Source organism: Cebidichthys violaceus, unplaced genomic scaffold, assembly GCF_023349555.1.
Source record: "Cebidichthys violaceus isolate CVI_PGR_0920_01 unplaced genomic scaffold, fCebVio1.0.p SCAF_101, whole genome shotgun sequence".
Lineage (NCBI taxonomy): Eukaryota > Metazoa > Chordata > Actinopteri > Perciformes > Stichaeidae > Cebidichthys > Cebidichthys violaceus.
In genome coordinates, this window is record NW_027176265.1 from 534,881 (window position 1) to 560,076 (window position 25,196).

At 42.7% G+C, this 25,196-nt stretch overlaps 1 protein-coding gene across 1 annotated transcript in view; it reads left to right on the forward strand.

The window, feature by feature from the left end:
• The first annotated feature begins 420 nt into the window (after positions 1 to 420).
• The window catches only part of tsc22d2 (TSC22 domain family 2), a 28,693-nt gene continuing 3,917 nt past the window's right edge, over positions 421 to 25,196 (forward strand). Inside the window, exon 1 of the mRNA XM_068729372.1 lies at positions 421 to 2,728. Coding sequence (XP_068585473.1) covers positions 1,134 to 2,728 — 1,595 coding nt within the window. The 5' untranslated portion in view covers positions 421 to 1,133. The remainder of the gene's footprint in view (positions 2,729 to 25,196) is intronic.

The window sequence follows — 25,196 nt, forward strand, 5'->3', positions numbered from 1 at the left end:
ACTCTGAATAGTCAGACTTCTCGTCGGGCAACAGAGATTAGTTAAAAAAGACGTTTCCAAAAACCGAAAAGTTGCTTGTCAGACAAGATCAGACGTTCTACAGCCCATTTAAATATGAATTGTTTCAGATTTGTAATTAATGAGGTTATCTGGATGTATAATCTTCAAATAAACCCTACATCAGCCAATAACTAACATCTGCCGACTGCTGGCGAACTCGTTCCTGCTTCTACCGGGTGGGACGTTAACCGGAAGTGACGACAGAGACAGCGATAGTTCAGAGACATTTTATTCACGTAATACTAACTAAGTTATTTTATAATTAAATACAACTTCATGGGCGGACCATAAGACACACGTCTGTGGCGTTGATTATTTTTTTTTTGAGATAACAGAAAACTAGTTTGATCTCAATACCCAGGATGCACTTCGCTCTTGCCATCTTGTCGAGTGGTTGGGTCAGGAGAGCGGCAGGCAGGAGTTAGCTCCGCGTTAGCTTTCTGCCGCTGTGGTAAAGTGGTTATCTGTCAGCTAGCTGCTACGAGCAGCTGCCAAAAGTGAGCTGTCCACACGACGAGAAGCAAAACTTCACAGACTTTGAGACGTTTTCTCCGTCTACCGCTGGATTCTATACTCTATTTTTGGAAAGCCAATGGATTTGTTTACATCATGATTTCTCACATGCTGGTACCGAGGTAGGGGGAACTAGCTAACATCAGCTAACTTCAAGCTAGTCGGTGATAAATACATAGAGCTGAGAGAGAAGAGTGGGCTGAGACCGGGCCCGCCTCAGACTAAAGTACCGGTGGCAGCAGCTGAACAAGAACTTTGACAAGGGCCTGTTTTCAACTCCGCTGTTGGGACACAGGGAAGGCCGACCGGGTGTCAGAGAGAGGCCGGAATAGGAGCACCAGTCACCCGCGTGCTGTGACCGGACACAGGGAACCGAGTTTTCGGGGTCTGGCTTCGGTTGTGACACTTTTCTCCGACAAGAGGGAGGAAGAGGTACGGAATGGAAATGTCCTGTGATTGTACGTGTCTGTGTCATATCCCTCGGCTGTGAATTACTTTCGCAGGACATTAGTCCAGCACTTTTGTTTCATCCGGAGGAAGACTTTACGCAGGTAGTCAACATGTCGAAAATGCCTGCGAAGAAGAAAAGTTGTTTCCAGATCACGAGCGTAACGCAGGCACAGGTGGCGGCCAGCAGCATCACTGACGACACCGAGAGCCTCGACGATCCGGACGAGTCCCGGACAGAGGACGTGTCGTCGGAAATATTTGACGTCGGACGGGCCGACTTAGGTGCATGTGAGCGGAGTTCTTCCGAGGAGACCTTAAACAACGTAGGGGAGCCTCAGGAGGCTCAGCCGCCCACCACGGCCCCTGTCAACGGGGGACTCTCTTATACAAGTATAGGCACTGGTCGTGCCACTCCACATCATTTAGGAGGGCCTGTGCCAGCTACAACTCAACCCTTTGTCCCGAGCTCAGCCACCCATCCGTCAGTCATCAATACAGTCCCTGCTGCCACTATTTCCACCAGTGTAGCTCACACAGCTCCCGTGAACACCAGCTGTAGTTCCCGTTTCAGGGTCATTAAACTTGACCATGGCACTGGAGAACCCTTCAGACGGGGTAGGTGGACGTGCACTGAGTTCTACGAGAAAGATTCTGATTCAAATGTTAATCGGACTGTGGATAGCATAAAGCCAACTGTGACCCTTGATCACAGTATAGACCGGGACAGTGGGCTCGGGCCCACCAATAACTCTGTGGTCACTAGCAGTGCTTTTTCTGCACAGACTTTGGAGAACACCACGGACAGTGGCTACTCCGCCGCGCACCACCCCGCCCACCCCCACCCGTCAGAGCCTCTGCAGCAAGGCTACAGCTTGGCTCCTCAGGTAGGGAGCGGAGCAAGTGCCTTCCAGCCCACGGGGTATACAACTACAGCATTGCAGCAACCCCAACAGGCTCAGGTCAATATGCAGCCTGTTGCTCCCCAGAACTTCCTCTCGAACAGCCTCAATGGTGTGCACCATGGTGCCATGCATCAGAAGACTCCCGTTATGCCTCCTGCCACGCAGGCCCAGCAGTTTGCCTATTCTACTCATCCTACTGGCCTCTCAACTGGTCAGCCGGAGTATAGTCAGCAGCACTTTGTCTCAAGCACTCAGAACCTTCCCATGTCTGCTCTCCCCGCGGGGCCTTCAGCTAGCCAGGTACCATCGCCTCTAATCACCCCTGCTGGTCCAGGTGCCCAAGGGCTTGGTGGAGAGGCAGCCTCAGCCCAGGGTCTCCTGCTGCAAGTAGGAAATGCATCAGCCATGGCACCCATCCTCCCGGGAAGTGGCCAACAGCAGCATGTGGGCCAGACTCAGCCTTCAGGAGGGTTAGGCGCAGCCCCCGCACCTTCCACCACCTCCCACAGCAGTGTCCAGAACGCACCTGCCACAGTGCCCAGTACCACCAACACACCTCCAGGAGTGCAAAGTCAGACGCCGGGCACAGGAGGACTTGTCATGCCCCACGGAGCCCACGGAGGAGCAACAACAGGCCTTCCCTCCATCTTCAGTTACCAGACAGAAGATAATAGGCAGAAGTCCATCATGGTGCCAGGGAAAGACGGTGTCAAGCCTTTCATTGGCGGGGGCCTCAACCTGCCCAGTCCTGCTGTCAACAGCCTGTTTGGCATCCATATTACAATGGATGTGGATGAGGACAGGTAAGAGGGTATAATACAAATATGTGAAATGATTCCACTTCCATAAATGCTGTTTCCCGCTTTATTTTTTTTGTTCAGATGTGGGCGATCAAGCAATATTATAGTATTTATCACTTTGCCTGAATTTATGAGCGACACAAGATGCTGTCTTAACCTGGAGCAGCACTGATACATTGTTGGAGGTAGTAAGTGTGTAACTGGAGGTTTGTCCTCATATTAAACATCCTTGTTGCATTCTTCTTCACTGTGGTCATACACCAAGCTGTGGAGAATGCCTCTCCCTTCACCAGTGCCAATTTAAGGCACACTACAACTATAAAATGTTTGGTTGTATTTAAGGATCAATGAAACAAAGCGCTTCTTTTTTAATTCCGTTTCCAAGTGTGAAGTTGTACATTGAGAGGAAGGAGGTATTAGAGGTGTAGTGAGCCAATATAAATGGGCAGAGACAGGATATTCTGTATATATTCTAGTCTTTGTCAATGATACCCACAAAACAATGCATAGTAACTTGCCTCTTTACAAGACCCACATCCTCCTCCCTCAAGCCTCCATTCAACCATACAGGCTGTTTGTGTTAAGGGGGGCGTTAACAAGCATGTGGATAAGTTACAACAGACGCCGTAGCCGAGAAGGGAATAACTCCCCAAATGTAGCCGTTTTTTTTTTTTTATCCTCCTGTCTGTCTAGGTGAGACGGTTAGTCAATTTGCCCTGGGCAACGATCCCAACCTCCCAACTTTATACCTTGTAAATACCAACAGTACTTCACTCTCCTACTGTACTCTTCTAATGTAAACAATGTAGCTATTTGAAGGGTCTGTCAGATGGCCGTCACACAGCTTCAGCTGAAGTGTTGCCATTCTTTGCCATTACAAGCAAGCCGAGGAGACACACACCCACACCCACACACGTGCATTGTCTATCCTGAATTTATTTGATTCATATCTCAGTGTGCTCTGTTCTGTTCTTCAGTGGTCATCATGAAAGGTACAGCTAGAGGAGAAGGCGTTTGTGTGCTTTAGGAGGTTGAGGCCTGATTTTTCTCTCTCATAGTCTAGTTATTCCTGAGGCAAATCATTGTGTGCTGAGGGCAAAAACGTGTGTTGTCACTGATTTCATGAGAGGAACGGCCAGTGCCCGTTTCCTAGTCGTGTGTGTGTGTGTGTGTGTGTGTGTGTGTGTGTGTGTGTGTGTGTGTGTGTGTGTGTGTGTGTGTGTGTGTGTGTGTGTGTGTGTGTGTGTGTGTGAGAGAGAGAAGGAAAGAGGAGTGACATCAGTGGCTGTCTGTGTCTCTATGGTGATGCTGGCAGCAGGACAGGACAGGACTAACAGGGAGGTAGAGAGGACAGACAGACGGGTGCACAAACACACAACTGTTGCACTGATAGCAGGCTAACGTAAGCTGTCTGTGTCAGTGGAAGCGATGACACGGCCCGACTGAATCAGCTGGACGATGTCTGCCCTCAGACAAGTCCCTGTTAGGCCCGTCCATGTTGACTCATCAGTTCAACAAACTGTTGCTTTGTTGCTGACCTGTGATGGGTTTAAGTCTTCTTCTTCTTCTCTACACATTTCCTCATTTTTCCACAAGATTTTATATTTTAGATACTTGAAACCGCACACTTGTCATAAGTTAAAAAAGAAAAAGCTGTGTGAAATAGGGTTCCACATAGGGCTGCTATAATTTAGGTTCCAGTTTTTTTGTGTTGTCTGATTTGCAACAAAATTGCTACATAGCCAGTGGTGCTTCAGCCACACTTTGTAATAATTTTTCCGAAAGATAAGTTGCATCTCTCTCAAGTAAAGACATAAAGCTGCCTGCCCCTGGGACAAATGAATCCATCACACATTACATTCATCAAGCTGAAGAACAGTGGTGTCTTAATTGAAGCAGTCTGAAGTGATGTTGGAGGAAGTGAATATCTTCCGCGGGTGATGAGAAGTTTTGCCTGTTGGCTTTTAAACATCACCCTGACCCATGTAGCCTACACTTTCACACTTGAGGGACCTAGTTCAGCCACAGTCTCCTTTTGGCTGTTAAAGAGTGTGAAATACAAGAGCCTGGTGGGAGGTCATTGTTCCTCGTCAGTCTGGTGATGCAAACCTACCATCTAGTCTCAAGAAATGTTTTCATAAACTTTATTTTGTGACTGCCGCTCGTATCGGCAAACAAGCCAATGAACTCGGTCTAACAAAAGGGAAGTAAACCAGCTGCCAAGTTTACAAACCTCCTCAACAAGTCTGATAGCCAACAAATGAAGTCATCATGCTGTTGTGGAAGCTCAAATAACCACAAGATTAATTTCTCCTCAACACATCAAATGTCAGATAAAGTTGTAATCTGAGTGGAAGAGTTCTGAAAGGTCAGCTGCAAAGTGTGTGTGTGTGAGTTCAACTTGGTGGAAAGTGTGAGTCGTCCCGGCACCAACTGGGGCTCCTGCAGTTTAGAAAACAATGGTTGGACCGCTGGAGAGTCATTTTGTGACGAGACGCTTGCAGTGTGTCGTTTTGTTCAGTTGAACAAGCAATAGGGTTGAATGCTGGGAGTTTTATCCTCCGCTGTTACTCATGACATTAAAGTTTAAGCGCTTGTTTTTCACTGCTGAGAGTTGAGTGACAGCAAATTGTCAAAAGTTTGGTTAGTCTGAATACACACGTGTTCAGTGCTTGTACTTGCCATCCTTCCATTTTTATCTCTTGGCAGTTAAACACAAAGGGGGAGGCAGTGAGGACAGGGTGGGATGGAGAGTCAGTTTTGGGATGGTGTGTGTGTGTGTGTGTGTGTGTGTGTGTGTGTGTGTGCGTGTGCGTGTGCGTGTGTGTTGGGGGTTGTAGTTTGGTGCCTGGAAACAAGGGAGCAGCTTATTTTCCACAGATAGCTGACCTGCCTGAACTTCCAGGGGATACATTCCAGGATCCCTGAATGGCTGTGATTGTGGGACGCCCCAGGCAGAGCAGACGGGTCTGCACCAGCTCTGTTTTTTGGGGCTGGACCGCTGGCCCTGCCTCCCATCTGTTCTGTCTCTCTGGCTCTTGTTTTATTTTTTGTTTTTTTTGTCATTCCCTAACTGAGGTCTTAACACTCTCGCTCTCTGCTTCTAAACTGCTGCAATTTTTCGCTGCCCCGTTCACATTCTAGTTTAATTAATCTGGAGAGAGAGAAGATCAGTTCATACACAAACCTCTCTTCTTTTTGCTTTTACAGTTGAGTGAAAGTTTACGGTACGGTGAAGTGTGTTTGATTTTGGAACATGTCAAGTTTGTTATATGTTTCTAAAGTTTCAAAGATCTGATGAAGAGGCAAAGTGGTTGAATAAGTTAGCATAGCAGGACCCGCCCTGTTATCTCAGCAAGATGTGGTCAGGGGATCACTTCCAATTAGAGTGGACCTGCCAAAGCAAGTAAACAGCCACGCTGCTGGTGGTCCACCAGAACTAACTCAGTTTGTCCTGGAAGCCGTCGAATCAGCCACAAAGTATGTTGCAGGCTATTCCAGGATCGAAGACGGTGTGCAAACTGTTGGTGTTTGTTGTTTTTTTCCAACATGGTCTCAGTACAGAACAGGTTAGACTCCTCTTTTGAATGTTTGCAACATGTTAAATAAGCACCAAGTCATTTGTCCTTGTCACCCAGTCTGTACTTTGAACATGGAGTAGAGTGGGCTATGCTGAGCTGAGAGGTTGAGTAATGTTCCGCTGTGTGTCGCAACTTTTGATGTTCACAAATATTAGTTACATCTGCGTTTTCAGAAACTTAATGACACATTTTTCATACAATTAGGATTACTGACCATGGGAGATTTTAGACTGGTCAGAAGTGTTGAGCCAGTCTCAATGTTGCTCTTAAATCCGTTTAACGAAAATCAGACGTTTCACAAAAAAAAAGACGGATTTATTCTAAACATAAAAAGTTAGCCAGGCTAGCTTCAGGACTAAGATCCAACAATATTGTAAAGTGAGTATTAAGTAGGGAAAAGGATTTTAGAGGCAGCAGTTAGCCTACCTTTTGGAAATACAGCAGTGAAAACATTGTTTTTTTTAACCGCTGCTGAGCTGCAACCCGATGCACAAACGGGATAAAACCATCATTTATTACCAGCTGCATTGTGTGCAGAAAACTGAGTCCCCTGTTCATCCGTATGGGAGAGTTAGCAGCCAAAGTGTTGCGTGCATTGTCTTAGATACATGCAACAAATGTCTCCACTGCACCAATTAGTTTATTTGCGAGGTTGTCAGCCGCGTGTCTGCCTGGTTTATACATTTTATCAAAAATGTATAGTCGGTTTATAGTTTAAAGTCCTTTTTCACATGTAAACATCAAACATACCCCAGTTCCAGCGCTCAGATGTTAGCCGTTGCTGCTTTTCCTGGTCATATGTCATAGTAAACTCAATTTCTTAGCGGGGTTTTGAACTTTTATCTTCAGAAACCAGCAATCTGAAGACATCATCCTGTTGTGATGGGCAGTTTTTATTTTCTGACGTATTAAAGACAAAACAGTAAACTATAATACAACAAATGTTTAGTTGCAGCCTTAATGATCACCATGAAAACCTTGTTAAAAGTTGAAGTTCATTCAAACAAAACACCTGTAGCTGATGGCGCTCCCTCCAGCAATCTTCTTGTGACTGCAGCATGGTGCACACCATGACCTTTGATATGTTGATGGGCCTAAATCAGTTTGAATTGTCTGGCAATGAATGTGTTTTAACACAACACCCTTCTTGACATCTGTGGCGCTTCAGAGTTTACTCAGAATTCATCTGAAGTATTTCCGATTTTGGTGTCTCTAACCCTGTTGGTTTACAGTAAAGTCAGATATTCTCATGCAAAATTTAGGAAGTGAAAGAGCGAGAACAAGCACTGGGCAGAACTGCTCTCCTCTCAGAGTTTGTCTTATGCTAATGATGAGCAATAATACATCTGAAAGTACAGGGGTGAAACGTGTATTCCAGAGCAAGTACAACCAAATAAAGAAGGGGGAGAAGAAAGTAAATGCTCACCCCAGATCAGAGCTTAGTTTGTAGGTATGGAGAAGAAGTTTGACTGCAAGTCTGTGGAATATAAATGTTTTTTAGCTCTAAATAATGTGGAGATGTGTGTCTCAGCCATTGAGTCTCCTAGAGTGGGAAGCGAGGGGCTGAACAACAGGGTTTCGGAGCCCGCAGCCCCACGGAGCTCCGACATGACTGAATAGTGAGTAATGAGGATGTGTGGAAAGCATGGCAGGCAGCTGCATTTGAGTCATCCGTCCTCTCTCTGTGCTCCCCGCTCGCTTTCAATGGGTGTCGTCTACTGCTCTGGCTCACACTTGTGTGTGTGTGTGTGTGTGTGTGTGTGTGTGTGTGTGTGTGTGTGTGTGCGTGTGTGCGTGTGTGTTGGTATGACAGTGTGGGATTGGCTGAGAGAGTTGAAGAGAGGCTCTAAGTTTTGAAGAAAGGCTGAATGAGAGATTTCAGGGGGTGGCCATGTTTGGCGTCTTCTCGGCGTCTCCAGGGTCTGGGAACTTTTTTTTCTTCATTGTCTTTTTCATTTACCATTCACTGACTGAGTGTTTTTTTTTTTTTTTTTTTTTCCAGTCCGTCCCAAACTTCTTCCTAACTGATTGTCTCTGGGTATTTAAGTCCACACACAGTGAGGCACATCCCTTTTAGGACAGAAGATGATCCTTTCATTCAGTTCTTACTGGATGCCGCATTTCTCCAATGAACATTTTACTCAACTGAGAAGTGAAGACTAATAGATTGTTTTACTGTTCTTTGAGGCTGAACATGTGAGAGTTTTGGTCTAAATACATGTTTAACATAAGAACATAGCATGAACAATTGTAAGGATCCCTTGATTTTGATCCTTGGAAGAGTTGTGAGAAGATATTCAATATACTGGTCTAAGATGTGAAATGGGCAGTTGTAACAAGTTAATTGACAAGTTAAGTAGTCTTGCAATTATTATTTTGATTATCGGATTATTTGTTTGTTCTATAAAATTGTGAGAGATTTCCATCACAACTTCTTACAGCCCAAAGTGATGTCTACCGATTACTGAAGGCGAAAACTAATTTCTTTGTCTTGACACAATCACAAAATCTATCACAAAGAAAGCAGCAAATCACATTTTTCTTGAAAAATGACTTAAACGGTGAATTCATACCACTTTTTGTTATATCTGTATTCTAATAGATTCATATTAATAGTAAATCTCTATCAATCAGCAGCACAACCTGCTCTGAAGGCTAACTCAGGTCATGTCTGTTCTGCAGGTTTAATCTAACATCGACGCAGGCAATGAAAAACCTTTCGCTACTTTTTTTTTTTTCCTGTCTTCGGCTAAGAAAGGCGCAGGTTTTTCTTGTTTTTTTTTGCAAGAACCTACGTTTCCTTCTTTGCTTTGATGTCTGCTTTCGTATTCTGTCAAACACTTCCTCCGTCGTCGTCTTCCTCTTCTTCTTCGTCTCGAGTGTCTCCTCTCGTCAGCAGTGAGCCACTCTCTGTCCTCCCCCCCTCCCCCCCACTGTCTTACAATGAGCAGATTTTTTTTTACAAGGAAACGGGACGTGAGTCATTGACTGATAACGGTTTTATTTGCTGAACATATGGTACTTCAGTTTATCACTGGATCGGGTTTGATTCGTCATAAGTGAATGAAGTCATCTTCTTCTTCGTTCAGATGATGTCATTTATCTCCTGTGTTCCATCAAATAACTTCCTGTGATTATGTTTCAGTGTTTCAGTGTAACTGCTACCACTTTGGAGATACGTTTTTCATAACCCTTTTGTTGAACATATAGTGTCATGAATCAGACTCCGATAACTTCATTTCTTTAGCAAAAACGCTGACTCAAATAGTCATTTTGATAACCGGAGGCCTTTCATCCTTTTGAAGCTTTTCATTTGCTAATCTAATCAACACTGTCGGTCTTTTCTTAGCCCTATAACGACCATGGTCAGGCATGTTGACCTGCTGGTTAGCGCAACAGTGAGGTGTGATGACTTTCACACACTCATGCCTCTGTGTTCCTCATCTGAGTCAGCCTCTAAGTTTAACTTGTTGACGTGTTCACAGAAGAAGTGCACTTAAAACCCTGTGGAGTCAACCTGACTTTTGAATTGATATGTATGGTTTCTCACCATACATATTGATTGCATATTTAATCTATCAACCATGTTTTTGATTCCTACATTCAGCACTCTGCTCGGCCGCTTCGCTGCCATCGTCTCCTCCTCGGGACAAGACTCCGCACCAAACAATGGAAAATATTCCTGTGCTGTCAATGAATGCTGCTCAGCAAACACAGGAGGGGAGCGTTGGCATTTCATCGTTGAAGTAGGATTGCAACAAACGTGTGACAGTGGGACAGTCCCTGGGATGTTCATTTCAAGGGATTAAGAGGTCACCAAAGACTAAAACATAAGTCTTATGGAAAATGTAATATTTGATAAGATGGCAAAAAAGCAAAAGATTTAACTATATTCGTAAAACATTTATATACTGCACCTTTTAGAGAAGTGCAAAGTAGATGTTTCCAAGTAAAGCTTTCCTTCTGATGTCACAGTTAGACTGTCAAAAGACACACCCAGTGTACGTATGTTGTCTGAGGAATCTGCTTGTGCTTAATCTGCACAGAGATGTGAATGCACAGAACTTTTTTTTTTTTTTTAAACTTTAGCAGGAATCCGGAGAGTGACGGGCCAGCGTTATCACATAGCAGCTGACGAGTCGAGACAGAAACAGACCCGAGGGCCAGTAAATGGCAAAGTTCACTTGGCCGGGGTCACGCTTCAGGAACCAATTCTACATTTTATTTAACTGGCAGAGTCAATGAGCTTGAGCCCGGCCAAGTGAAATTGAGCACATAGGGTGGCTTTGTAGCTCCAGGCCGATGCTATCAGCTGAATGAGCAAACCCAGAACCCTGAGTCATCTGTGCTCACGGTAACAATTATGTGTTACCGAGCAGAAATGAACACCCTCTGCTTTACGAGAATGCCCATATCGGTGTGACATATTTTCACTCATCTTACACCGACTTTACATTTTTTGCTGGTCTTTGCTGAGGTGTTGGAGAACATTGCTAAAGCTTGAGCTGTGATCTTATTTACTGAGGTGTTTTGAAGTTGAGTCATAAATACCCAGACAAGCCTCTCCTCTCTCTCCCACAGGAGAGTGGGCAGGCTTGTGTTATCAGTGGTGGTTAGCTGCACAGCTGGGACTTTGCCTGACTGTAGTCTTTGGGCCCCCATGCAGAGGGTCACATCCCTGTTTGCCATCGAGCCTCTTCCTCTCTCTCTTTCTCTCTCCCACGGTGTCTCCTAATCACTACATTATGAGAAGAACTCCTCCAAATGCTGGGTCACATCCCGTCCCTATGACAATTTTATTCTGCCTCCCCTCAGGAGCTTCAATCCCCTAAAAAAGTGAGAGGTTTGTATCCATGACATTAGAATATATATATATATATATATATATATATATATATATATATATATATATATATATATATATATATATATATATATATATATATATATATATATATATAGTCACATGAGTGGAGGGATAAAGTCTGCTCGACTCCGTGTGCACTCGGCCACATCAAAGAGTTGTTTCCAGGAAAAACAACTTCAGGAAAACAACCCAGTGTGCGCGCAGCGTGTTTTGTCTTTTGTGGCATGCTGCAAGACTTTTTGTGTTTTTTGTGACTATTGACTTGTTTTTAAGTTATTTTAAAGGGAGGGAATTTAATTTGTTCCATTGAAAGCAGTGGGCTTTCCTCAAGTGACCCGAGGGAGCGTGTGTTTATTCAGCAGCTTAAGGATCGAGTGGGCTTTACAGGCAAAGTCCTGCTCGCGGTTCTAGTCTTCATCTCGTGTATGTTGTGTCTTGATTGTTAAGGGATTGTAAAATAGCACAGCGATTTGTGGACATGCTTGTTTTTTTTATAAGTTGCTGTTCTGCTGAAGCCGGAGCATTATGGTTATGTCATTGTTGTTACATAACATGTAACAGAAAAGGATTTGAATCTGGTTGAAAACAATTGCCTTCACTAATCAAATGTATGTATCGTAAATCTTGAAAACAACTGCAAATAGCTCTTGTTGTTTGACTTGACAGGCTCTTTATGTGTCATTAAGAGTCATGACACAAACGAAGCTTCTCTATTGACAGACGCTCTGGCTGCTAAATCCCTTGTGAAGCACATATCATGAGACCAGGGAACGGCCTCTTAGATCTGACAGCATAGTATGACTTCGCTTCAGGCAACTCAACATGAGAGTGAGATCCAATCTTTTTGGCATCTATTTGCAGGATGGTTGCTCAACGTGTAAGCAGTCACGCTCTTTAACTTGAACTGTAAAAGTTATGTTTAACTGCAAAGACTTCTGTCCAGAATGTATTTAGAAAAAGAAACCTACAACCCGTAAAAGTGCACAGAACTAAGTAAATCCTGCACACTGTGATATTATTAAAATCAAAATGTAGTCGTTTAAACAGATTCTCAATCATTATATTACAAAGTTATTTAAATAGTTGCAGCTTTTAATAAGTAATGCAATTATAGCTTTCACAATTTCTCATTTCAATAGAAGCTGTGCATTTTTCAGTCGAAGATGCCACTCAATATCAATAATATATACATTTTACTAATGACAGAAAAAATTAAGTTTTCATTGTTGTGGCCTGATTATGGCAGACATTTTACTGATCCACATCAGTCAAATTAATGCTCTGGCAAACCACACTTGTGTTTTGGAATCAAGGAGAAGGTTAAATTTGCATACCTACCTAACAACATTCTGCTTCTTATCTTTTCACACATGGAGGAAGTCATTTGACTGTAGTCGCTTAAATATTTGCTTCTAGCAATGAAACAAGTTACGACAGCTCAACTAGGCCAAATTTGTGAAGGTCACAATGTGACAACGCGTGCTGTGTAATGACGACTTCTTCCCGCTAAACCCCAAAATCCGCCCGTGGGATCGAAAAGAAAAACATAAAAAGGCATGTTTTTCTTCAATAATACGCCCAAACTACACCGTTAATCACAGCCAGAAGCTGTAACCGCTGTCATTATCGTCAGATGTTCACCTTTCCGGCGGGTCATGTGCGACAAATGCAGAAAAAGTAACCAAAACGAAGCTTAAAATTAAAAAATATATTTTATTCTAAATGTGTCATTTAAAATCTCGCCCTGAATTTAACCAGATACTGTAAATTCTGCAACTATGGAGCCATGATCAACTCGGCTGAGACCAACAGTCACGTGACAAAAAGTCACTGAAACTTCCATTTGTTTCCCATTTTTTGGAAAAGAAATGATCGAAATTCAACTTATTATACTGCACAAAAGACATTTTTGAGTTCTCTCTGCATCTAACCATGACTGTACTGTTTCTGTTGAGGTGCAGGACTGATATATTTCAGTCAAAGTCAAGACCACAGAGAGTTAACTGTGACGGGAGCAAAAAACGCCCCAAGACTGCTTCAGAGGGTTAATATGATCGTAACCAATGATCTGAATTATGTGCGATGACGGCTACAACTCACCATTATTTATTTACGCGTTAATCTGCAGAATAATAATGTAGATAATGGTTGTGTCAGGAAATAGTAAAATTGTGCCTTTTATATTGCCAAAGCCCGAGGTGAATTTACACAAATATCTTGTGTTCTCCAAAAGTGTTCTGAAGGGATTCAGTTTACGATCGTAAACGACAAAGGAAAGCACTAAAACCTCACGGTTGAAAAGCTGGAACCAGCTAAAAAGTTTGGCATATTTACTTGAAAAAAACTCTCAAACAATTAGTCACTTGTCATAATAGTTGCCGATTCCTTTTCTGTTGATGGACTAAATGATGAATTGTAATTGTAATAAATTGCAAACACATTTTTATTTTTATTAGGTAAATGATTGTGTGTTGAGCTTTGGGCTCAGTCAAATGAATCTTAATGAACAGTTGTACTGTTACTCTTGTACTGTTACTCTTGTACTGTTACTCCAGGCACCTGTTGCATTAAAGATACTCATACATATATAAATAAACAACCCAGGGGACTGTCACAGTGCGTCATAAAGGACTGAGAAACACACTTGAGGTGACATGCCACGTCTCCCCCTTTTCCCCAACTTTTCTAATTCTCCATTTCCTTGATTTTGATTCGCTGTTTCTCTCTCTCTCTCAGCTTCTCCTGCGATAACTCTGCTTGTCCCAATAAAACCAGGAATTCTTGCTCCTTCAGAGAGCCGAGCTCACAGTTGAAGAGTCTTGTTTGTGAGCTCTTTAAACTACAGCGGTGTCTAAATACCTCACCAGTGCACGAGGAAGCTTGAAAGTCCTGAGCTGCTGTTTGTGCGGTGTGGTGCAGATAAATCTGTCATGGGCTCAGATATGGAATCTCTGCTGTAAATCACTCTTGAATACAGTAGTGGATCGTTAATCCTTGCTTTTTAGTTTTCGAAAATGAATTCCCTTATCTCGCCTGCTTTTGTTTTCCAGTTGACCCCCCCGTGTTCTTATTGTAGGACAAGCCATTTATACAAAGTTCTACAGTTCGGGTTTGGACAGAAGGTGAACCGACATGAGCTTGAACCCAGCAGGAGCGTGCGCTTGTCAGTCTAATACTATACAAACTTTCACTTACAATAAAGCTGTCTGTATTGTAGTCAAGCTTACTTGACTGTTTTTAAATTCATCTGGCATCAGGGCTGAGATTATATCATTTACATCCTGTGCTAGCAATTACCTGAAAGCTGATGAATATTTGATGTGGTTCGTAATTGCATCTCCTCTCAGGAAAACTCCCCTTGTTTAGAGTTCACTTTCTATCCTACAAATCAGTCTGGCCAAGTAGTTTGAGTTTTAGTGAATTCATGAGCGTTAATAGATGACTTCCTGTCCAGATCATCCCTGATCGGTGGTGACCGTTGACATTGTTTACTGTAAATGACCAACACTTTTGTCCAATTTTAAGTCTATTTAAGCATTTGTTCTGGGTTTTACAGATTTATGTAGTACCAAACAAAACATTTTGCATTCTTTTTTGTCTTAAACATTTGTATTTTATTGCACTGGAAGAGAAAATTGATTAGTTGTTCAGATTTTATTGCCACATCTAACAGCACACCTGTAAATATAACCAGATGTTGGTTTAGCACATTAAAGTGGCAAGCCTTAAGACTTCAGTCCTGGTTGATTTGGGTAAAATCCTTTTTACGATAGCGTTCAGTAACGTTATATTTCCTGTGACTACTTCATGATAAGGCAACTTGTGTTTTGCCAGCAGGAAGTATTCGGTTTGCGTTCGCAGTAACCACAAACACCCAGTTCGTAATACTGCAAGTGTATACATTTTGCAATACGTTCATTTGTGGGCCATTGGCTTAATCACCATATTGTTACCTCATTCAGAGATAGATAACTTCTCAGACATTTATTTAAATGGAAATCTTTGAGATTGACACTTTACAGTTATTATTTCAAATGACAATTAACAAGAATTGATACAGGGTGGGTATGAATGTGTTTGGCAGTAATGGCACTAGATGATCTGGATTGCATCAGCATTTCCTCTGACCTGACCTCTCAGTGTGGTTTAGGATCCTCCTCTCCTCTCCTTCACAGTCTCCCTCTCTCCCCCTCATTTCTCTCTCCCAGAGTACACGTTTCCTTTCCTTTTACTCATGTTTCTCTTGTCTGTGTTTCCTTCCCTCCCCCTTATTAAAATACAGGAACCCGTCCACTGCTTTCTACCAGGCTTTCCGGCCTAGCAGATTACGATGGTCAAAGCCTGTCAACGATAGGTATGAGCTTGTGTGTGTGTGTGTGTGTGTGTGTGTGTGTGTGTGTGTGTGTGTGTGTGTGTGTGTGTGTGTGTGTGTGTGTGTGTGTGTGTGTGTGTGTGTGTGTGTGTGTGTGTGTGTGTGTGTGTGTGTGTGCGCGCGTCGCGTCGCATCGCCTCGCCTGGACTGGCTGACTAAACCAGACCCTGTACTCTTTGAAACCCCGTGCACCTTCCAAAAAAATGTCCATTTTGACTCTTCGTTTAGTTGTTTATGGAGTCTTGAAGTGTAATTTTTTTCAGAAAACGCATCAATATCTGGCACCAATGTCCAGAGGAGTCTTATTTGTTTTGTATTTTAGTTTTAAATGAGTAACATTATCATTCTACTTGCACTGTTTGCAAGTTTAACTCTGATATCATTAAGTCTTAATGCATTTTTTACACTCACTTTGCATGTTTTATTTGATAAAGAATGTTTCAAAAAGTACAATTAGAGTTCTAATTAGGATTCCCCGTTCTGGTGGATAGGCTTGTGTTAAAGAACCGCTAAATTTAATATGATTTCTTTACACAAGAAGTGGGCAGATTTAAAAAATTTTTGTTTAGATAGCAAGCAAGTAAATAGCCATATTTCACAGAAAAATTATCACATGAAGATTGTAGATATCCCCAAAAACAGTCTATCAGCAGCTTCATTGTTGCGTTCAGAAACTAATTATTACTAACCGTCGTTTCTCTCTATCTCTACTTTCTCCCCACCGTTAAAAGAAAGAAAAAAAATGGCATTTTGAGACCCAACTACTGAATTAAATGACTTGTCAAGCTGGACATTTCAGCAGCTGCGAGTGTGCAATGCATGGTGAACGCATGGAAGCACTGTAGGAAGCGTCCCGGTGCATTTTGTGACACTTTGAGTGTCTACATTCTGCCAAAATGTACAAAGGGACAAAAATCATTTGTTCATGTGAGTTAATTGACCCTTCTGACATGAGAGTCTATGGTCTTTGTGGACTTCACATCCTTTTGCTATCAGAAATATTTGGGCATGTCTGGGGTTTGCTTCTGATACAGAACACACTGAGGTTAAGCTGCATTATCGATGGATTGTTAATCAACTTAAAAACATGCGAGTACCTGTCAAGTAACGTCGGTACTATAGGAAAGTGAGCACCAGTTGGTTTTGATTTGGGAGTAAATATGTCTGTGGTTTACATTAGTCACAAGCACTTCTTGTTCCCATGTGCTGTGGCTCATGGAGACTGTTTGAGATCTTGACTCTGTGCCACGGATATTTAATTGGCTGCCAACAAAGAGCGGCAAACAAACTTTGGAGTCAAAGTAGCTGCATATTTATGGGGAACATGCGGTCGGCTTGTTAAGTCATGAAACTGTATCACACTGCCTGATCGAGTATCTCCAAGGCAAAAATTGTTGAAAGTTTGGATCCCGCGACGCTGGGACTCTTGAGGACATTTGCAGGAAATTAGTCATTTTGACTTTTGAAATTTGTCCGTGACGTCTCCTCTAGCTAGAGGATTCACTCGGCTAGATTTATTTTTTGCAGTCCATGGCAGTTCTTGGGACAAAACTGATCTCTCATCTAAATATGAAAAACTCTGAGGGGGCGGGCGGATGCTAATGTAATTGAATTGTTAAATTTGTTACAGTGCCATTAGGCTTTTTTTATTGAGACAAGCAGTACAGTTATGTTTTTGTTTCCAATTGTTATTTCAGAGTTGTGATCAAAGAAAGATTAGTGATATGTATTTTAATGAATACAGATCCCTGCATGATAAGAGTTATGTGAATATCTTAGACCATTAGTGGGATAATAGAGCTGTAACTATCACAAGTCCAGAATGAGCGTGTACCAGCATCCATATTCTTCTTCAAACGAGATGTGGATGTCGGTGTAACTCAACGGTAGCAGTTGAGCGAGTGTGTAGCGTCGCGGTTGGCAAAAGATTTAACGTCTGTGGTTGAGTTCCCCCATCCAGTTTGCCCGTGGGCACTGTGACTAACAACGCAGCTTTATTCAAAACCTTTCAGCGAAGCGCAGGTAAACCTGAAGGAGTCGCCTCATTCCACCTCCCTTTTGTGCCGAGCTCGCTTTCCTGCAAGGTTGGACTTGTTGAGAGTGATGGTGGGGGGGTGGGGGGGTTGCACTTAAATAGTTTGGGGGCATAAAGGAGCATTCCTGGAAATGATTGCTTTGTGAAAAATGTAAAACCTCAGCTGGGCACGGTGCCCTCTCATCACTTGTATTTTCTTCCCAACGAGCTGTGGTGTGTTGTGCAAGTTTCTACTACATTGTTATCATCAATACATGCTTACTCGATTCATTTATTTTAGCCTAACTGAATTAAAAGTTACATTTGTAAACATTCCAGGAAAGCAATTTGTTGGTCTGCTGAATGGAAACATTGTGAGGCCGTGATTGGTCCCGACTAAAGCAGCAGCAGCTCTTTTACTGCCCTCCGCCCCACAATGATCAACTTTATGATTATGGACAATAAAGAAAAGGCAGATTTATATTCCAACTGAGCACACTTGATTAGTGGCCCCACGCTCGGGCACCGGAGAGTTATTTGATCCAGACCAGGTATGTTGCCACTGTTTATGACACAGAAACAAACATCGCATTATTGAGACAAGGAGGAGGAAAGCTGAAACGTGGGAAAGCTGCCGTTTCACTCATGATATGCCAAGGAAAGAACCTCACAAGTGAATTTCTTTAGCATTTTTTTAGAAAATATCACTAGTTTATTCACTAGATTTTCAAACCAAATGGGCCTATTTTTCTTGGCACAGACTCAATTGTAGTCATCCTCCCTCGATACAAATGAACAACACACCCAAAAACACACTTTGTAGTTGCCAACAGGCCGTGGGGCATATCCTCAGAAGAACCTGGCCCAATTACATTTCAGGGTCTTTCTTAAAAACACACAACAGTAAGTACATCATTTTGAACGCATTACTGAGCAGAACCCCCCCCCCCCCCCTCCAGTGAAATCCCTAACTTCAGAGCCTTGATGGACGTGACAAGACTTGACGTGCAGATTTCTGATCTCAAGCTTAAGGAGGCCTTTCTTTTTAGATGCAGGGAGGAATTGATGGATGGCAATCGTAACCATCAAAGATTTATTAATTTTTTCCCGCTTGCGTAACGGATCTCTTGTCTCAAAGACGACACTGTATGAAGGTTTTCACCCTGTCAACTTTATCTTTAGAAACGTTGCTGATGTTTTGACCTTTTATTTATATGGGAAAGGTCTGCTGAGCACACATGCCTCTCTTTTAGCATCGTCTTGCTTCACACTCGGTCAGTAAGAGGCATTCACACCTGGGAGATACCTAATATAACCATAGGCGTCCGCTGTTGGCCATTAAACCCTTCCTCTGGACCACACGTGGTCAAATGCAGACCTTATAAGCACCGAGCGAGTTTTGCATTTGACCTCCAACTCGATTTAAATTTTTCCTTCTGGCCACAAACCTCGTTTCTAATCTTTAAGATAACTTTCAAGCTGTATCTTCCCCGTGTCGTATGATTTGAAGCTCATGCTGTGTGAAAGCCAGACAGAAGCCAGAGTGAAATACAACAGCTAAGACATTCATCGGGCCCGGTGGTTTTGCAGCATAGTTGCCTAATGACATTAGTGTGACCCAAACCCTTGCACTTCAGAGAGGAAGACCAAATGAGGCTAAGTCCTTGATCCCGTGATAAATGCTCTGCTGAATACAGAGGCTCGTTAACGCTGAGGTGCCAGGATTTCCCCATTAAAGCCTCCGGAGTAACACTATTACTTTTAACACATTCCAGCAAGGTCCTAATCCACGTAGAGCCAAACAAGTGGCACAAGCCCAAATCACTCAGGGAGGCAAAGGGAAAAAGTCGTAAAACATGATATGGAGGCACATGGTGCGGCCTGAAGATCTGGTTTTAGGCAGTGACCCGTTACAATGTGGCTCTTTATCCTCTCTTCAGCTGTAAATCTTTGTTTACGTGTTGTCAGACGTCTAAGTACAGAGGCGTTTACACTCTATGTGCTGCATTGTTCTCCGAAACGCCAGAGGGCGTATGAACAGAATTAACTGAACAATCCAAAAGACAGCGAGTGTAACCCATAGATATCCCTGTAGACCAGGGGTCACTAATAAGCGGACCGCGGTCCAGATCCGGACCCAGACGCCATTGTATCCGGACCCTGGACCTAAAACCGATAGATAATTGATAATTATTACATTTTGACAGTGCGCCTATATTTTAACCGGTGCAGCTTTTCTAGCCTTTACGGCTCTCGGTCAGTGATCCAGGAAACAAACCGACCAATTACATGCGTTGTAAATCACATCACGTGATGCAGCTCAGTCAATCAAATATGGGTATTCTGACACGTTTCCTGACTCGAGTGAGATGTACACACACGGGGCTGAGAGAGGAAAGAGAACGAAGGGCAGGAGCATTATTACGTGAGTCAGAGAAGTTGTTTCTCATGACGTTCTCCGAAAAGAGAAAAGTGGTCAGAGAGACCAGAGTCTTTAACCAAGAATGAACAGACTCTTATAGGTTAATTCTTCCCACGGACAGTTTAAAACCAGTATGTCTCATATGTTCAGAGACGTGACGATAATTAAGAGGAAATGGTGCATAGTTACGAAATCATTTCAGTTGATAGCAGACTACCTCAAGGTGTCACTCTAATCTGAAATTAGACAAATTGTCTCATAAATGTGATTTGAAGTTAGCTCATGCATGCGATTTTGAAGGGCTTTAATTTTGAAATGTTACATCAGAATGTCCTGGTTCTCTCTGAGTGAAACCTTAAGGTGGTCTGCTATCAGCCTGAGGTGAAATGATTTCGTAACTATGCACCATTTCCTCTTAAGATGCTTTTACATGTTTTGAAAGTTTTCAGTTATGTCAGTTATTCTTTAATCCAGCCTTTATTTTACTTGTAATGAGAAGAACATTTATTCATGTATTTCTATGTATTATTTATAATCCATCCAGTTCAATTTGAAAACTGAGAATAATAATTGTTGAAATATAATTGATGTGTACTTTCTTTATTTGATTTAACAGTTGTTGACTACACAGAGACGTTACTACTACTAGACGCAAGTTAGATATTGTAATTTTCCGGACCTTTGCGCAAGGAGATTTTCTCATTCTGGACCTTTTGGAATTTTAATTGAATACCCCTGCTGTAGACTGTAGGTGTAACCGGCAAAAGCCATAAACTAACCTCAGGCTTCACTACGACGAGTATAAACTAAGCTTAAGGCTTGGGTGGCAAACATTAACAAACATCCTTGCTAGCAGTTGTTTTACGCAAATACCGAGGCCTTCCATAAGCCGTTTAAATTAACGATGATCCGCTGTCTCATGAATACAGATCTCATTTGTATTAGGTCCCAGAGGGCCTTGATTCGTTCTCATGCTCCCTGGTGTCCGGTTCATCCACCAAGTGGTCTGCTAGCAGTGTCCGTGTCTTTAAGGGAAGATGGGCCGGTGGGCTCTCAGTACGTCACATAGGGACACATGCAGAGTGAGATGTCTTTGCCCAAGTCTGGGGATTATGTAACATGCAAGGAGCCGCGTGGGACAGTTCCTTTGGCGTGTTTACAAGGAAGCTCGTTGGCAGTGGACACACCTCATGACTCTTTGAGTTAATGCTGGACAAATAACCCCTGTCCGTCCGTCTCCAGACAAGGGCTCTGTGTAGGTCTGTCTTATTTAGTTTAGTCTCCATTGTGTCAGTCTGGACCACCCTTCATGTAGACGACACATTCCAGTAATCCAGCATCTGAAAAATGTTCAGAGGCACATATTAACATACTTTGAACATCCTGCGATTGTCACCATTGTTTGAAGCACTCCAGTGCAACAAAGACAGAAATGGTTAGACTCAAGATTTTTTGGTTTGTGACTATTTCAGTGCAATGTACAAGTTTCCGTCTTCATGGACAATTTCCAGTACTGTGTTTCGTGTAACTTGTTTCTTGCTTGTTTTACTCGGGGGTCATTCATTTGCATCATGACAAGCACGTTGGCTTTCAGGTTTAACACATCTCTCAATGCGATTTATAGCTCTACTCACCACTACTGTACACATGAAAGATACAATCTCAGACATTTTACAGTGACAGATTACACTGCAAACAATGTACAATCTCATCTTGTTTCTAGTTTTAAAGATGAATGATTGTATCCCACCATCTTCATCTGGTTGCCCAGTTTTCATGAAAATGTACTGTAGCACTTAGACTCCTATGTTATCTAAAACATGTAGTTTTTTCAATCTCAAGCTTAAGAACTGTTTAGTCGACTCATTGATTAGTCAGTATTTGTCAGTCTACAGTTCACACTGCTTGTATCTGCAGCATGAACCACCGTGTCAAGACGACAAGTCCCAACAATGCGCCATCCAAGAAAATGTCTACAGGTGCATATTTACATATTACCACGAATCGTCACCGTTGCTTGAAGGTTTTTTGTGACTATTTCAGTGCCATATGCAAATTTCCAACGTCATGGGGCATTTCAGTATTCACCAAATACCAAGTATCCCTCCTGTTTTACTTTCTTGTCATACTCAGGTTTCAGGTCATTATTTTGGATCATGACAAGCATGTAGTTTGTCACATTTCGCAATGCAAATTTGAATTTTACTCACACCAACTGCACAAGTGAAAGATTGATCTTATCCACTTGATCTGTCTGTTTTTTCCCCTGAGCACTTGAAGGTCTATATTGGCTCAAAATGTTAGATTTTTTTTCCGTTGCAAGTTTAAGAGACGTATTGAGATGAGATGCCTTCAAAATAAACTAAACAATTATGATTGCTAACAAAAGATTTGCACTTGACAGATACATGTTTGTAAAATATGTTAAACTCCACTACAAACGTTTCAATCCCTCCTGTAACTGACATCCTTCAATGTTTTTGTGTGTTTTTCTTTGCTGAACTAATTCATCCGATAGGATCGGCAGATACTGGTCCCTTTATCATCAGAGAGGGTGATCAGTATCTGAGAGGTTTCAGGATCCAGTTATTATGACCTTTTCAGTAAGTCAATAGAGGAGCCACTTTCAGTTCTCTGAACCATGTTCATTTATAGCATTTGTCCGACATCGCTGAGTGAGATTACCGAAAGTTTCACTTGCTGCACCACAACTACTTATACACAAGGGTCAGAGCTACAATGAGTTTGTCTCATTACAGAAATAATGAGAGCTTTTTTTTTTTTTTTTTAAACGATAGCTTCTAGTTGATTTATGCCACAACAATGAATTTGTTGTGATCATTTAGGAAAGTCATGACTAAACCGCTCTTGCCTGAAGAGGCTCTGTTCGTTTTCACTGAAGCTTTGTGTCGCAACTAACTGGAGCCTCTGCCGACCTCGTCTGGCGAAGCAACAGAACTGCCCGAATCGGGTCTCTGCATCGGAAAGAGAACGACAGTGAGTCGTCAGGTAGGGGACCCCTCTGTTGTTACAGCCCCCACCCTCCAGCTATTGTTTTGAAATACACTTACCAAAGGAGGGGGGGGGTTATCACATTAGGCTGAGGTCTAATTTGTTCAGCTGCCGCCCCCCCCAGAGAGTGTTGGTATGCTTTGTGACAGAGACGTGTGCCGTTGCATCTGTGCTTTTAATGGAGAACACATTTGATTTGATCCAATTCACAGTAATATTTACATTGAAGGCATAAAGTTTACACCTTTCTGCTGCTTCTGGTGTGTGAGCAGGTATAGGAGATAAGCCAATGAAGGAAAAAACTCACTTTAGTCTGCATCGATCCAGAAACAGGACTGTTTGGATAACTGCTCCTCGGTGAAGAGCTCGACTGTGTGTTGTCACAGCGTGATGGTGGCTCTGACACAGATGGCCTCGAGGCCGGAGGTATCCAAAGTTGGAATGTGCTGCCTTGTGGTCCTGGAGACTTTGTTGGGGGGGGACTGCGACTGCTCGGCTGCATTCTGCGAGGAAGGCCCATGTTGAGGTGAACACGGCAAGCGGTCCTTATATAAAGCGCCACATGTCTTCCTTGAATAAAATGTCCAGTCTGCTTTGTTTTCCTTGGATGCTGAATGGCAACAAATTAGTTTTTTTGTCTCTCTAACATCTCTTGTTGCTCCTTTTAGGCCAGATCTTCCATTCACTTGACAAGCTACTTTGATCCAGCCTGTATAAAAACACATTCCTGCCAACGCTCGTGGACATTCTTCTTCCTCGTTGTCCCAGATGGGTAGATGCCCAGTTCAAAGCTCTTTTACCTTTTTGCTTTTCATCACATCAAGTGTGGCTCTGTAATCCTATAAGCACTGCCTCCAGCCCATTCAATGAGGATTTGAATGAGTGGACATGTGGAAGTCTGATTGGCCTTGCATATGGGAATGCTGCTCTGTATTACAAATTCAACTACAATGCAAAGCATGCAAATTCAGTGGATCCGACATGATCTACTGTGGTGTTTAGTATAGCTATCTAGTCTAGCTTATGAAAACATGAACCATCTCAATTGACATTTTTGAAATGTATTATTTATTTATTTATTTTGAATAAGGTGTCCTCAGCCTCAGGGGTCGAAGTGAATAGTGTAGGTTTTTTTTTTTTAAAGAGAGAGAGAGAGAGAGAGAGAGAGAGAGAGAGAGAGAGAGAGAGAGAGAGAGAGAGAGAGAGAGAGAGAGAGAGAGAGAGAGAGAGAGAGAGAGAGAGAGAGAGAGAACTCCGCCCCCTTTTAGTTTTCGCACCATGTGACCAAGCCGTGGATTTAACACACACTCTGCTCCCATGCAAACAAGACACACTCGCGTGTTAAGTAAAAAAAGAAGAAGCTTACGGCAGAAACTTTTAGGAGAATCTGAAAAAATGCGCTGCAAAATGAACTACAGTCTGCCCTGCTCACCGGTAACGTCACCACCGGGACGCCTGATGCCTTACCGAGCACGCTGTGTCAGGTAATGGACTTTTTATACACAGTCTCTGCCATGTGTGTTGCTTACTATCGGATTAGTTGACTTTCATATGTGCTTGGTACAATATTTGGGTGTATGCTCTGCACATGTGTGTTGCCTGTGTGTCCTGTAGGATCAACATGTTTTGGATCGTGTGCATTGTGATACATTTGAATCTGAAACCAGACTTCCACACACACACACGCGCCTTTGGACTGAAGGCATTTAACTCGGTCATGTCCAGATAAGTATTTAATGTCACAGTGGACATGATTGAAATCCAATCTGCGTGTTTGCTCTCGCGCTGTGTCCTGCGTGTCTGAAGTGTTTTTGACGCTCAGCTGTTTGTACTACGTGCTAACCCTCACGCGCTGAAGCGCCCTCGTTATGTTGTTGGTCACTGTGTAGTGAATCTCAACGCTCATCTTTTTTTATTTATTATTTTGTAATATTTTAAATGCATGTCATTAGTGAGGTTGGTTCATACTGTTGAAGACTTCCACCTTTAGTCTCCATCACATTTAAGCACACGGAATATTTGTTTCCTTCTTTCGAAGTATGAGGAACAATTTAATTATTAAATATAAAAGGTACAGTTGATATTTAGCTTACCTTGCTTTAACCCTTCATTACTCTAACGTGTGTGGATTTAAGATGGCTCGATCCAGGGAACGTGTTTTCTCCACATTAGATTAGTGTGACCCGGGTTGTATATTTTAACA